The sequence below is a fragment of the Hippocampus guttulatus genome, chromosome 1 (genome assembly GCF_054856545.1).
Source record: "Hippocampus guttulatus isolate MCC_2025c chromosome 1, RoL_Hgut_1.0, whole genome shotgun sequence".
Taxonomy (NCBI): domain Eukaryota; kingdom Metazoa; phylum Chordata; class Actinopteri; order Syngnathiformes; family Syngnathidae; genus Hippocampus; species Hippocampus guttulatus.
The window spans coordinates 26,604,809-26,620,262 of record NC_141261.1 but is presented as its reverse complement, the minus strand read 5'-3'; the positions used below and the strand labels follow the sequence as shown (position 1 = coordinate 26,620,262).

At 44.8% G+C, this 15,454-nt stretch overlaps 1 protein-coding gene across 4 annotated transcripts; it reads left to right on the top strand.

Moving 5' to 3' along the window:
* Nucleotides 1–3,218: 3,218 nt before the first annotated feature.
* LOC147211189 (YTH domain-containing family protein 1-like) lies at nucleotides 3,219–11,052 on the top strand. 4 transcript variants are annotated; one of them, XM_086123339.1, is made up of 5 exons: nucleotides 3,219–3,655; nucleotides 3,940–3,967; nucleotides 4,815–4,909; nucleotides 6,816–8,406; nucleotides 9,712–11,052. In XM_086123339.1, exons 2-5 carry the CDS (start codon nucleotides 3,956–3,958, stop codon nucleotides 9,724–9,726), a joined length of 1,713 nt encoding a protein of 570 aa, XP_085979465.1. In that variant the 5' UTR covers nucleotides 3,219–3,655; nucleotides 3,940–3,955; the 3' UTR covers nucleotides 9,727–11,052. The 4 variants fall into 4 exon arrangements, with proteins under 4 accessions (XP_085979465.1, XP_085979446.1, XP_085979437.1 ...); XM_086123320.1 differs by having other exon boundaries at nucleotides 6,775–8,406; XM_086123311.1 differs by having other exon boundaries at nucleotides 3,847–3,967; nucleotides 6,775–8,406.
* Nucleotides 11,053–15,454: the final 4,402 nt, after the last annotated feature.

Below are 15,454 nucleotides of genomic sequence, written 5' to 3'. Positions count from 1 at the left end.
CTTGCCTCGATGTTTGGGTGCCATCTCTCTTATAAAAAACACACACACACACAATATGCTTGGTGGTGTTTTTTGGAGCGGGGTAGGCAGAAAATAGAAGAATGGTACCGTATGTCTTCAGCCAACAACCATTGTGTGCTTGTTTTAAGACGGTCTCTCAGCCCCTCCTCCCTTTTTCTTGTCCTCCAGCGTGCGGCAGCAATCACCCCCGTACGACCCCCACCCCCGCCCCCGCTTTCCAGCAGACCGTGTGAGCTTTGGGTGTGCCTGTACCGCATCACTCAGAGACCGCTTCTCCAATTGGAGCTCTTTTGAAACGTGAACGGCGTGAAGATGGGCCGCTGCTCAGCACGATGCGTACTGCTCCTTCTGTGTTGTCTCCAGCGAGTGAGATCTTTTCGCCCTTCCGCCGGCACCACATCGGACTTGTTTGTTTACATTTTTCCTCATCTACTCTCATCACTGCCATTAAAATAACCACTAAAAACAACTTCGGTGGACCTTGACTGGGTTAATATTGGTCAAAGAAAATGTCAGTAATACAGCTGCGCCTTGAGACATGTGACCCAACTTATAATGTTTTTCATGATCCAAGCCGTTGGTTGGCCAATTTTTTTCCTTTCATTTGTGAGCAAAAATTGGTGGCAGTAGCTAGTTGAAGTTTCATGTCACTAAATACAAAGACAATTGCATTCTTGAGTGTTAAACAGTCAGCAGGCTTCACATTACTGTATTCATAGACGTCGCATACTGTAGAAAGACTGACATGTCAATAAAAATAAAATAAAATAAATAAAAACAATTACTCCTCCCTACCTTAACTAATGTATAGGCCGATTAAACATTTTTGATATGATTGTGACATATCATACAAATTGGATGTTTTTTAAATTTTTTTATTTATGGCTCTATTTTTGTGACCAATGCAAGTCTGGCATGATGAAATCTGCACAGACTTTGTTTTGATAATTACACAAATGCAAGCGGCTCAGAACGGTTTAAAATGGATATCTTGCGCCATTGTGGGCATGAACACAGCCGACTTGATTCACCACCAATCCAAGCTGCTTCCTTTTAAAATCAAAACACAAGAAGCGCAAATTTCTTGACATGGTGGAAGCAGAAACGGACTTGCTGGAGTCTACGCAGAAAGTCGAAGCGTGCATGCGTGCATTTATAAGGAGTCGAGCCGCTTCTCCTCCACATCAAGAGGAGTCAGATGAGGTGGCTCGGGCATCTGATTAGGATGCCTCCTGGACGCCTCCCCGGTGAGGTGTTCCAAGCATGTCCCGTTGGCAAGAGACCCCAGGGATGACCCAGGACATGCTGGAGAGACTGTGTCGGCCAGCTGGCCTGGGGATCCCCAGGGAAGAGCTGGAAGAAGTAGCCGGGGAGAGAGAAGTCTGGGTTTCCCTGCTAAAGCTGTTGGCCCCACGACCTGACCCCAGATAAGCGGAAGAGAATGGATGGATGGATGAACATTAAAAAAAGTGCTATTTTCCTTATTAAAAAACAATTTACCAAAACATTTGTTGTGTTTTTTGGGGAGACTGGAGCATATTAATGACACGTCGGTTCATTTGAATGGGGAAAAATGATTTGAAATATCAGTGTTTTGTGTCACAAGTGTGGTCACGGAACAAATTAAACTTATCTCTCAAGACACGGCTGATCTGCATGAATAAAAGGTACAAGGCCATTCTCAATTCGATATCACCACCCCATCGAGTTTATAAATGGTGTCAATACTAAGCCTACTTGTGTGTAGTTGTGTATTTGAACATTATAAATAAAGAGCTGTGTATTTGATGATGTAACATAATCCTGATGTTTGGAAAATGTGTAATATTCAACCACTGTGTCAAATATACAATGTGCGTCAGCGCTGCTTATGTTATTCTTGCATCTTCCCATCCCAACCTACTCCCAGCTCAGACCTGCTTTTTTCTTCCCTCCTGAAGTCTTTTCTTCAGTCCTCCTTCTTTTCCCTTGCAGTTGATTTTTATTTTGTCTGAGCACTTTCAAATCAAAGGAATTCGTTTCTCTTGGAAATTTCAAACATATTGTGAGTGACTTGGCAGAATCTTTATATCGCTTCTGCTCTTGTTTTAATTGGCAGTGCTGTTATTTATCTATATTGCTCTTGATTACTGTATTGCGATTGGCTGCCAACCAGTTCAAGTCAAGTCAAGTCAAGTCAACTGTATTTATAGAGCACTTTCAAACAGCCATCACTGCATACAAAGTGCTGTACATGGAGCAATTTAACATGCACAATAAACAGTAAGACAAATCGGTAATAAAGGCGGTAGAAAGCACCAAACAGTAAAACCAAGAACAAATCTAAGTCATGCTGAGTTGAATGCCAAAGAATACAAGTGAGTTTTGAGGAGGGTTTTGAAGGGCTTGCCGAATGTTCAGTGGGAGGTCATTCCAGAGAGAGGGACCAGCAACAGAAAAGGCTCGATCCCCTCTGAGCCTCAGTTTAGTTCTTGGTACTTCTAATAATGTCTGGTCCACAGACCTGAGGCGCCGGGCAGGTGTGTAGGGGCGGATGAGCTCAGAGAGGTAAGGTGGCGCGAGATTATTCAGAGATTTGAAAACAAATAAGAGGATCTTGAAAATAACTCTAAAATGTATGGGGAGCCAGGTTCAGGGGAGTTCAGGGTGTACCCCACCTACTCTCCATGTCACCTGGGACAGGCTCCAGCACGCTCTCCATCCTCGTGAAGATAAAGCATTTCAGATAATGGATGGATGTATGGATGCTCCCGATTACTCGTTTATTAGTTTTAGCCTACTATATTGCTGTGTGAATGATGGCTGTTATAATTGGTGGAATGATGTATGGAAATAAATAGCTATATAGATGGATAAATAAATAAAATGCGTTCCCCTTTTTACCCTGCCTTGAATACCCGTTTGATTGGTGAGCTCCGTGGAGAATACGAAAAACAAATTGTTTCTGCCATGCATGACAAAATGAATCCTTCCTGCCTTCCTTCGCTTGGAAGTCAGAAAGAAAGGGAGGAAGAAAAAGGCACCAGGAAAATTGCATATGGAATATGATCAAATGACATGAAATTGTGTTTGGCTACTATCAGCACACGCTGTATAATCGAGTAACAAGAATGTGCTAACTTGATTGCTCTGGCTATACTGCGAGGTAGCCAGAGACGCGTCGCTTACGTAAACCGCGTCACTTCCGGCTAGCAGACCCGGTGGAAGGAAGCTCGCCGTTCGGCTAAGTTAGCACTAGCAGGGCCACCGCCGAGGCAGCTCGCCTCCTCTCTTCATGTGACGGCGGCTTCGGTTGGCAATAATAATAATACTAGCAGTAATAATAATAAAGCCAGGTCGCTTTCATATTGACAGGACTGCCTGTTTTGGGGTGTCAGCAGCGAAAGACGACGACGACAAAAAGCGAGGCCGCCTCTCCCTGCCTGCTGCTGCCGCCGCTGCTGCTACAAGAACTAAAAGTAGTACAAGTCGAACAGGGACGGCGGCTAACTACTGCTGTAGCAAACTGACATCCGAGCATCTCCACTAAAAGGCTACTCACGCGCTGTACGAATTGTCCGGGGAGGGGGGGGGGGCTCCAAACACAACAACAGCTGGACGATCCATGATGTCCGCCGCCAGCATTGACCCGCAGGTTTGCTTCAAGAACTCATTTCAGACAAGCATGTTGCAGATGTACATATCTCCCACTGAGAGGCCAGCTAACTGTAAGGCTAGATAACTGCTTGTAATCAAGGCCTGCTTGGACTACAGTCCCCAGTAGCTGGCTGGCATCGTTGGAATTCTGACTGCTTGTTCTCATGAGTGTTCTTACTATTATTCCAGAAGCCCACGTACAATACTGTCAGGTGTGCACGGTCATCTGATGCCTTACTCACGTTGCTCTCTTCCCCCCTCACATGCTTCCCTTCTACTAAGATCTCGAAAGGACAAGATGCCAATAAAGGTAAGAAATAAATGAGCCCTGTCATGTGTCCTGAAAATGCCAGTAGCTAGATACAAGCGGGGTGCAAAGGTAGGGTTCAGGGAACACCTGTTAATCACAGGAGAAATATTCCAGACCTTCACACATTACATGAAAATCCAAAGGGTAATTTTGTATGATGAGTTTGAGATGACATTAAATCATTTAGGGATCATATTTTGTGGCATCTGTTTGTCTTGCCTTGTACCCCATCTTAATTAAGAGTCAAATTAACTTACATGTAGCAGATACAGAAAATATACTGCTCTATGCTAAATACAAGTGAACGGGTCATCTTCAGGCTACTTTGAATGAGCGTGTGTTTTTGCATTCACTTTTTAATAAATCAATACAAGCAGTTTCATCAGAATACCACACCCGTAACTGAACGCTAAGGAGACGGTGCAAATTGAAAGTTGACCAGGTTGCCAAGCAGTGTAATGCGTGAGTGGCGCATCAAATGCAACCCAAAAAAAAGTAGAATTCATGGCCAATAACTGTAGATTTATTGTGTAAGTTGCTCCAACTCCAAGCCTCATCAACATGTGGAAATGCTCCTCATAGGTCATGAAAAAAGTCGACAGGCCCTGATCCTTCACCAATTAACATGAGAGGCTGTGAAATGACTGCAAAAGAGCAAAATGATGTTTCCCCTTATGAGGTAGTAGAGCTTAGCGCTACCCCTGGAGCGTGGAAAATAAAAGATTCTCCGACAGATCTGTCAGCATCGCCCCTCAATTCAAGGTCGCTCCATTCAGAGTGTGTCCATTTCCCGAAGGTGCGTAAGTGCATGATTATGATGTTTTTGACCGACGTTGTTTTATTGCAGGCTTTCCGGTTTCAGTGCAGAACGGCTCCCTGCACCAAAAGGACACCGTCCACGACAATGACTTTGAGCCCTATCTCACTGGCCAGTCCAACCAGGTGGGTTGCTTGCATTGTGTTTTTATGAAATTAGAACTGTGTTCACACGTTGTAACCCAGGACTCTGGTTCGGACCACTGGTAAAGGTTTTTTATTTTTATTTATTTATTTTTTTGCTGTTGCCATTTTAAAACCAAAGCTTCGTTTTTGATGTGGCATGCACAAACTTGGGAGGCCACAAGTATGTTATGATATGGAGTTCTGAGGCCACCTTCATGAACCAAGTATCATGGAGGGATCACCAAACACGGTGGCATTTGTGTTCAAGGGCCACCCTTTAGAAATTGGTAAAAAGAGAACTCCGCTCCAACATTAGAGACAACATCTGTGACACGTAACTACATCTGTTGCTATAAGACCCACGAAGACAAGTCAGTTACCGTGACAGTTGAGCTCACCTAAAGCTGGTCAAAAACAAGCTAAGCTTGATTTTGGGGATTGAGAAGACAATAAAGTAAAATATACTATGTAGACTGCTGTGGAACTGTTACAGAATGATGTGAATGTGTGAGTCGAGCAAAGTAACGCAAATAAACTAATGCAAGAATATGTTGTGATGAAGTAAACTTGTATGACTTCTCTTGCTTACGCACATTAAGACAATTGGACAGTTTTGCCCCTCCCTGACCAAGGCTGTCAAATGACCGATCGGTTTGTTTGTTTGTTTATTTTTTATTTTTTTACAAGATCGGCCCCTATGATGATCCTTCTGCCTGAGAAATGTTAAGGAGCATTTGTTCCAATAAGCAGGTCCAATATGAGTTGAGCTGACAATCTTAAATATTTAAACAAGTACAACATTTATGACCAAAAATCGGAGTCACAAGGCTATGAATTGTAATGCGGAATGGAATGTAGCCAATAAAAAAAGCACCCAAACTCGGGAACAAGGAAACCGCAGTCCATCAAACAAAACATGTCCTTCCTGATGATTTCTTTATTCATTTTTTTACATTTAAAAGTGTGAACCTTAATGTGTGTCGTGCTCTGACTGATTATCGTAGCACACCACGCACAAACCAAAACTCTTCCATGCCTGATTTTTGATCTTCGTGTGTAGGATCTGTCACAGATAAACAATCGTTTAAGGTTTGAAAAAATCTGTGACCTGTGACTCAAATTGCTTGAAATTTCATGGGGACTCGGCTTGACTTCTGTCACATTAATGCCGGCGTCAGACTACACGAATGTAGCCCGCTTATGAGCCGACAGACGTTTCGCAGACAAACGTAGTGTCTCGTAGCCGATTTTGAGTCGTCTTGACACATCGTAGCCCGTGACATACTCAACGTGGTGTCATGAAAAAAAAACGTGACCTCAAGTTCTTTTTGGAGAATAGACGGTCCATTTTGCCCTCACCTCACCATTCAGGAACAGCCCATACTTTTGTTTTTTTGCCTTTTCTGAACATAGAAACAACACATATGCACATAATGCCTCCGTCGCCATGACTGTGACAGCTGCATGTCCCACCTCCCCAAAGGACCTGCGCCGATGGACTGAATCTTGACGGAAGCACGCAACGATTGAGTGGGGTCTAGTCTGTGACGGACTCGTAGTGTGACATCTCGCCCACGGTAGATTGACAGGGCAACCCTCGTGAACGATACAAAAGGCGTGGAGTTTGACTCGGCCATAATTTGAAACTTTACAGTTTAGACTTGAGACTTAAGACTTGAACATACAGTATATGACTTATTCCCACTTCTGCCATTCTTCTTTGCATAGGCATTTCAGTCAGGTTGTGACTTGAGTTTTGCAATTGTGGTCCAGACCAGAGTACTGGACTGAGTGTGAACACCGCAAATGAGCCCTATTTGCTCCTTCTTGTTGTTTCTGATTGATGATTTTCTTGCTGTATGTAGAATAACAGCTATCAGTCCATGACCGATCCTTACCTGTCCAGCTACTACGCCCCCTCCATTGGATTCCCCTACCCCCTGAGTGAGGCTCCATGGTCCACAGGTGGTGACCCGCCTATCCCCTACCTGACGCCTTATGCGCCTCTCAGTAACGGGGACCACCACTTCATGCACGACACGGTATTTGGCCAGCCGGGGGGGCTCAGCAGCAGCATATATCCGCACAGGTTTAACTTTTTCCCAGAGAACCCAGCGTTCTCTGCCTGGGGCACCAGCGGTTCTCAGGGCCAGCAGACCCAAAGCTCAGCCTACGGGGGAAGTTACAGCTACCCACCCAGCTCCTTAGGCGGCACTTTAGTCCCGGATGGCCAGACGGGTTTCCATAGCGACACCCTCAGCAAGGCCCCGGGCATGAACAACCTAGAGCAGGGCATGCTGAGCCTTAAAATCGGCGGGGATGTGACGGCAGGGGGCTCGGGCGTGAAGACTGCCGGCTCAGTGATCGGCGGTGGTGTTCCCGTCGCCGCGGGCAATGGGGGAACAGTGGGAATGCCGCCTCCAAAACCGACATCGTGGGCCGCCATCGCAAGTAAGCCCGCCAAGCTGCAGCAACAAAAGTCCAAAAACAAACTCTGCGCCCCCATCGGCGGCGGCCCGCTTCCCCCCGCGCCCGTGAAACACAACATGGCGGACATTGACACGTGGGATAATAAAGTGGCCACCCCAAAGATGACTGCTCCCTTACAGCCCCACCACCACCACCACCACCAACAGCAGCACCAGCCGCCGCCACTTCATTCTCACCCTGGCGGCCTCCTGCCCCCCCTGCAGCAGTCGCTCCAGTCGGCCCAGTCTTTGGTGCAGCAGATGACCATGCCCGGTCCTCCGCCTCCCCCGCTCCAGTCCTACCAGAACCACAACTCGGCTCCGGCGCCGCAGACCCGCTGGGTGGCGCCTCGCAGTCGCAACTTGTGCTACGGCGGCGGGAGCTTGGACAGTAGCGGCTCATCCAGCGGCGGGGTCGGCAACGGCTGCGGTGGCGGCTGTGGGGGACCCGAGCCGGGTTTAGAGTCGCACCCGGTCCTGGAGAAGCTGCGCGCGGCCCACAGTTATAACCCGAAGGAGTTTGAGTGGAATCTGAAAAACGGCCGAGTGTTCATCATCAAAAGCTACTCTGAAGACGACATCCACCGCTCCATCAAGTACTCCATCTGGTGCAGCACGGAGCACGGCAACAAACGCTTGGACTCGGCCTTCAGGACCATGAACTCCAAAGGTCCCGTGTACTTGTTGTTCAGCGTCAACGGCAGCGGCCACTTCTGCGGCGTGGCGGAAATGCGCTCACCTGTGGACTACGGCACGAGTGCCGGCGTTTGGGCGCAGGACAAGTGGAAGGGCAAGTTTGACGTGAACTGGTTGTTTGTTAAGGACGTGCCCAATAGCCAGCTGCGCCACATCCGCCTGGAGAACAACGACAACAAGCCGGTGACCAACTCGCGTGACACTCAAGAAGTTCCTCTGGAGAAGGCCAAGCAGGTGCTCAAGATCATCGCCACCTACAAACACACCACCTCCATCTTTGATGACTTTTCCCACTACGAGAGGAAGCAGGAGGAGGAGGAGGTGGTGAAAAAGGTCAGTGTTACGTCTGCATACCAATTCCTGCTAAGACAACAACAAAAATGTGTGCAACGTGTTGAAGATAAGCAGTACTCCACAGGAGAGGTGCAACAACTAATTGAATAATTGACAGCTTGTCAAATGAACAACTATTTTTCAGAATCATTTAGAGCAGGGGTGTCAAGCTCATTTCAGTTTAGGGCCCACATATATCCCAATTTGAGTTCAAGTGAGCTGGACCACTTGGAGCCTCATAAAATCGCTACTATTCGCCATTTTTGTTTTTGCCATTTTTTTGGTGCGAATCATGACGAAGACATTTGGAAAAGATTCACATTTCTTGATTATGATCTCTTTGCTAATCATATGCCATCTGAAATATCGTAACAAAAATTTGTGCAATTGAACAGTACGAATCAGTGGTTTCATTTGCACGTGCAACTTGAAAATGGATACAATCTTTTTTTTTTTTTGAATACCTTTCCCTCTCCATCCGGCAACCATCAACCAACACATCTATCAGCTGTGTCTACTAATGACATACAATACATATTCATATTCTGTTATAAGGAAGGATTGGACAGCGTAAATATGATTCCTTACGAGAGAATACTTGGGCGGAGAAAAAAAAAAAAACGACCGACCGACCGAGAATTTCTACGTCGAAAATGCTGACCGTAAAGTATTTTATAAAATTTTTTCAAACAACCCTCTCCATTTTTGTGTAGAGGGTTTACATCGGTGCAAACTCTCGCGATATTCACGTTGAGCGCGTGCGTTGTTTGCCCTGTCTTCTGTCAACAACATTGAATCATGACGGCGGCCGCGATCTCCGACGACCGTTTAAACTGCGTTTTCTGTGCTACAGTCGCATGCTCGCACCGTAATGTTAAGAAAGTAGCATCCATTGATGTATCGAAAAAATTAAGCGAACTATTTGATGAACACCACGGGCCGAGTAAAAACCGAGGGCAAAGGAGGTCGGCGAAGGCGGCCGCGGGGTCTGGTGCCGGTCGTTGACTTGTATTCTCAAGTGAAAAGAGATATTTGCAAATGTCTTGTTTTGATTCTACAAGGATAATCGGTCTGCTTTGAAGGTCTACACAAATTGGCGTAGGTGACTGCTAAGAGACTGAAATTGAGGGGATTTCCACCATTTTAGGTGAAACGAGGTCGAGTGCTTTCAAACCACTGATTGACTATCACAATATTGCTGATAATATTTGATTAGTTGTCAGCCGATAAATTGGTGTACCTCTCCCCGTGTTTGTCATGCCTCTGCGTAAGCTCACCGAGGCCGCCTTCCCTCTCTGTTCGCAGGATCGTCAGAAGTAAGCGGCGCCCGTGGTGGAACGCTCGCTCCGTGGCAAGTCCTGCTGGGATGGGCACTCGAATGAAATTCCCATTTAACAAAAACAAAGACGGCAACATACGGACAAGGAGAATATTGAAGACTTCATATTTTTTCTATTTAATTTGGGCCCACTCTGGCACCCACCCCCGACCCTGCAATCGTTGAGCACCATCTTGAGGAAGTGTGAAGTTTCTTTAGTGTTACATACTTTGTGTATTTTTGGGGTTTTTTCGGCTTCTCTTGCATCATTCATGGACTAAATAACACGTGTGCACGTCTGATTTTTAAGATCTCATGACAACACGCTGCTGATATTCAGTGACTGTTCACTTTGTGGTTTGTGTGTTGGACAAATGTGAAGTGCTTGTGTCGGTGAATCTCGCGAGTGAACAACACTATTGACAAAACGTCTGCTTTTTGTGCGCGTGCGTGCGTGCCTGGTCACTTGTGTTGAGTATTATGACAAAATATTTTTCTCACGTTTGCTTTAGGAATGTGCGCAGTGTGAGTCTGCGAAGTGAGGAAATGGTTTGGAAAGATGCGGCTCATATGAAATGGAGCATCGAGCTTGAGAGCGTTTGTGCATCTCCAGCGCAGAGCCTTAAAACGTTTCTTTTCAGCATCGGGATTGATTTCATTGTTGACGTCGTTTCAGGGAAATTGCGCTTCTCAAGGCGGTCCCGCTCTTTCTTATTCAAAAGTGAACGTAACCAATCGATGTCCCATCTTGGTAGCTTTCTTTTTTTTTTTTTTTTGCGTCTTGTCAAATTCTGGAGATGTAGCATGTACTGCTTTTCAAACTGTCACTTGCTTTTGTTTCTCGTTCTTTATTGACTCACCAATTATTAATATTGGCATCAGTTTCATCGCTGTGACCTTTCCCCTTTCCTCCCCTCTCATTGCCATCAGATAATATAAGCTTTAATGTACTGGCATTTGTAACTGCAAATGCCTCAAATGTTTAACTGTAGCATTATACTTAACTGATTTATCGTACGTGTATGGAAACCCAGAGGCTAGCCTATATGCTCTGTTTGTGATGTTTTTTCTTTTTTCTTTGTTTTTTTCCCCCCTTTTTTTAATAACTTGCAGTGTTGTGTGTGAGAGCGAGAGCGCAGGTGCGTAAAAGTAAAGAGAGAAGAAGTATGACTGCGGTGCAACCAGAGCTATATAACAGTATTGGATTATTGAAAAAGTATGCAAAAAAAGTTTAATGTCACCCCTGAATTAAATGTCATTGTATCAGAGGTCACTATCACATTCTTATATTTGATCATATTCATTATTAAAGATATACTTATCTGGTATGGTTTGCACTTTTTATTTGTCGAACAACTGCAGTTATTTTGATATTTTGTCAGGGTTTTTTTTCTTTTTTCTGTTGAATTTCTTTTGTCAGGCCAAAGCAACACAATAGTTCCACATAAAAGACAGTCCACATTTTTTTTCTGCTTGGCTCTCAACGAAGGCGGACGCTTTTTGCCCAGCTCCTGCCCTCACCCCCACCCTCTCCCTGCTCGCCACTTAGTCTTTGTGCTGTCTTTGTCTAACTTTTTCCTAGTCTCCTACCGTATTTTCATCCGAAGAACTAACCATGGAATTAGTTGGCTGGTCTCTCGATGCAATTGACAAAATTCTTTCGACGGAAAGAGCAGGCAGTGGGGAGCCTGCTTGCCCTCCGGGGACATTTGCTGCCGGATACGCCCTGGATCCATAGAGAAAGTGGAGACCGGTGTGCCTGGCAATACTGTCTGTGGAGGATGTGGAAGACATCTACATTATTGGCCTTTTGATAACAGGTATGCTGCTGTTTGGTGTTGGCAGCTTTCTGTTCTATCGCAAAATTCAACCGACGGGAGCGGCTTTATTGGAAGTGAAGAAGCTGCCGGTCATTCTGGATGGTTTGGCGCGAATGTCCAACACTCAGACTCAAGCGGGGACTGAGCTCAACCGTAATATTGATGCGGTTTTGGAGCGACTCCGCGCGATCGACAACAACATGGAGAAGTTGGAATCCGCACTGCGGAAAGAGTTTTCGGATTCGGCTGATCGGCGCCAGTGAAGAGATACAGACCACTGACTCAAGGCTGTCTGAAATTGTCTGAAAAGTTCCATGCGTACTTTCCCCTGGATGGAAGTACGCATGGAATCTAGGGCCCCCACCATCACCCCCCTCCTTCTCGGCCATGGACCGATAAGCCGGGACTGTCTTCATGATGAGCAGACCTCGACGAAGCAGCTATGACCTGTACACGCATACACATACACAACTGGACAACCACACGCGCATACACATCCTTGTTATCACCGTCTTCATCGCTCCGATTCTTTTTCCCCCGTGACGTGGTTCGACATGCAGAGCGCTCGTGTGTCCGTGCAGCTGGCCATTTCGGCCGCATCGCGGTCACCCCCCCCCCCCCCTTCCCATTCATCCTACCCCTTATTACATGTTATGTCTTGTTACTTGTTGTAACTGTCATATGCTCATTTATGTGCTAGGGTCTTTTTTTATCCTGGACTTAAATTATCCTCAGAAGAGGATAGTTCGAGCGTGCGCCACTTAAAAATGAGCGGGAAAATGAGAAGCAGTCCGCAGAGAAGGAAATTACCACGACACGAGTGCTATTTGCGTGTGTGTGTGCGCGCGTTTGTGTGTGTGTGTGTGTGTAACTTTTTTAGTCTCCCTTTTTATTTTAATTTTTATTTAACAGGATCAATATATAAGACATTGCCTTTTAAAATTTGGATGATTATATGCATGTAAAACATCTAGCTTCAGTGTATTTGCAATTTTTGTCCCTGGCAGGCTGGTACCATATCATCCCCTGGCTTGAATATTCTCAACAGATGGACACGGCGTATTGTTACGCTTGCAGACATTTTAGCCCTCCTAATACTGTTTTTTTTCTCATCACTGTAATGTTATGACTACAATTTCAAAGTCTGAAGAAATAAAAAGTCAAATAACATTTCGAATTTGTCTTTTTAGCCCTGGGTTGAATGTGCCCCCCCATCAAAACCCCTGGCCCCAGCCCGGCCCCCTCAGTGAAATTGATCCAGAACCGCCCCTGCTCCCTACCCAGCGTTTTCCTTTCTGAATTCTGATTGTAATTTCCTCATTGCGGGACAAATAAAGGATATCTTAATCTTAAAGGCTGAGTGATTTTTGGAAAAGATTAAACTACAATTTTTCTGGCAGATATTGCGATTTAGATTAAATTCATGAATTTGTGAGAGTCAAACCTCGGGACAGTATTTTTTTTTTTTTTTTTTTTTACAAAAGATTGAAATGAATGAATGAAATTAACATCATACCATCAAAACCTTAAAAGCTATTACCGGCACTCTTGTAATGCATGGGCACCAAAGAGGCTGTGTAAGGGAGGCAGTCCTTTCATTTTCATTTATTTCATTCTTTAAAAGAAATGAAAGGGGGCAGGAAGAAAAACAATCTACAGTATCTACACCTTATCAATAGAAAATGAATGACATCTCCAGTCAAGGTATATTTACAAACATAATTTTACAATACGAAACAAAATTTATTCAATCCCCTAATTTCTAATTTATAATAATTGCGCTTTTACACATTTCTTAAAAATGCAAAAGGACTGACGTTTTAATTCGACAATTAAGATTGTTCCACAAACTGACGCCATGCATTTAAACGCCTTTTGCTTGCTTAAACCTGTTTTGTAGGCTATTTGGTGAAAGTTGGTGATGACTTTATACATAATTTTCAGGAGGCTATATTCATTGAATTGTTCCCTTTTCAAGTTTTAAAAATGCTTCAGTACAGTATAGCAAGACCTACTGCCTGCCGTCATACACGTACGAACATGCAATTATGTTTAATTGTGTATTTAAAAATATACTTTTTGACCAAAATGGTTAAAATGTTCGAAGGTTCATGTCTTTTGTACATACAGTAAATGGGTTAGGCTTAGGATAATAATTTTGTTTCTTTTCTCTGCTGCTTTTCATACAAATTTAGCAAGTACTGTAGGTGGCGCTATGCACCAAAGAGACAAGAGAGCCAACAAGAAAATGATCCGACACATCAAGCAACATCTACAATGGGATGTTTCAAAACTAAGAATAATAAAGTTGCCGAAGTATGGCCAAGTCAAAGTTCAGACCTGAATCCATTTGAGAATCCGTGGAAAGATCTAAAAACTACTGTTCACAAACACTCTTCATCTAATGTACCTGAGCTGGGCTGTTTTGCAAGGAAGAATGAGCAAATATTTCAGTCTCCACAAACTGACAGAGACAAACCCCAAAAGACTTGCACTGTAATCGCAGCAAAAGGTGGTTCTATAAAGTATTAACTCAGAGGGGGATGAATTGCTTTGGTTTTTATTTGTTTAAAAAAAAGTTTCAAATGGCGTAAAATTTTGTTCGGCTTCACTATTGTCTGTCACCAACTTCGATACCTGTACCTCAGCACTGACAGGTGGACGTGCTAACCGGTCGACCCCAAATGCCGCCTCATACTGAATATTTGGATATGTATATTTATTATTTGCATATGTTATTTACACCTTAATCATAACATTAAGGTGTGACCTGACATTTAGTCTTTGAATTAAGTTTAATTTTGTATTTATTTATTTATTAAGTTGACAAACATTGCCATAAATGTCCAACGAAAAGATTCAAAAATTCACAAGTTTTTCCCCAACACTGTTTGAGACTAAATCTGAGATTTTTTTTCTTTCAGCGTGAGCCGCTTCTGTACACAGAAACATGCACTTGTAATGAAACCAAATGGAACTGCAAACGCGATTTTAAAATATGACTTCAAATCGCAAACAGCTTTTGAGCAAGCTCATACAAAATGTCCTCCAAATGCGAAAATGCGCCCGATGTACATACAAAAATGAATGTATGTACCCTTTGAATGTGCTGGATTGGTTTGTCCATCCGTCCGCATGCAGGCTGCCCACTGATTCCTCTCTTGGCATTCACCGCGTGCCTTAATGGTTCTCGTGTGCAATCAAGGTCCACCGTGAACACAAGGAGCGGCATCTTTTACAGCGTCCGTTAGCATGGCAAGCACGCCGGAACACATGAGGAACGTTTTCAGACGCACATCGCCCGAGCACTCTGCAATATCCTCTGCGTTTTATTTGGACAAAGCGGCGAGCTAGCAGGCAGGCGAATTATCTTGGCCTCCTCACGCATTCGGGCTCCATTTTCTGGAATGCAGGTAATTAAAGGCCCCTTCCCCTCGACCCCCACTGACTGCATGACGCGCATTGTCCCACGGCTGGCACTCGGTGGCTCGCCGCCGCGTTCGGCCGTGAGTGACCCGGCAGTCTCTGCGCTTCCTGCGGCTGCGTGGTGCGCTGACCGCGGTGCTGAAGAAGTGGACGACGTGATGGAAAGAATAAAGAAAAAACATTAAATAGAGTTTGCGTAGAGCGCTGAAGCGTACGTCAACGTCGCCGCCACGTTGGATGTGTCAATGCGGCTTCAGTCGCATTCATTTGCTTCTAATATGTGAAGCACGCTCATTCCAGAAGTGGACATTTTCTGTCCCCCCACCCACCCCAATAGATTTCTGCGGGCGCATGAAATGCATGTGGGTGGGCGGGGTCAATACCCTACAGACAGTACTTACTTTGCCATAGAGTTGATCCTCAAAACTCACTTGTATTCTTTGGCATTCGACTCAGCGTGACTTAGATTTGTTCTTGGTTTTAC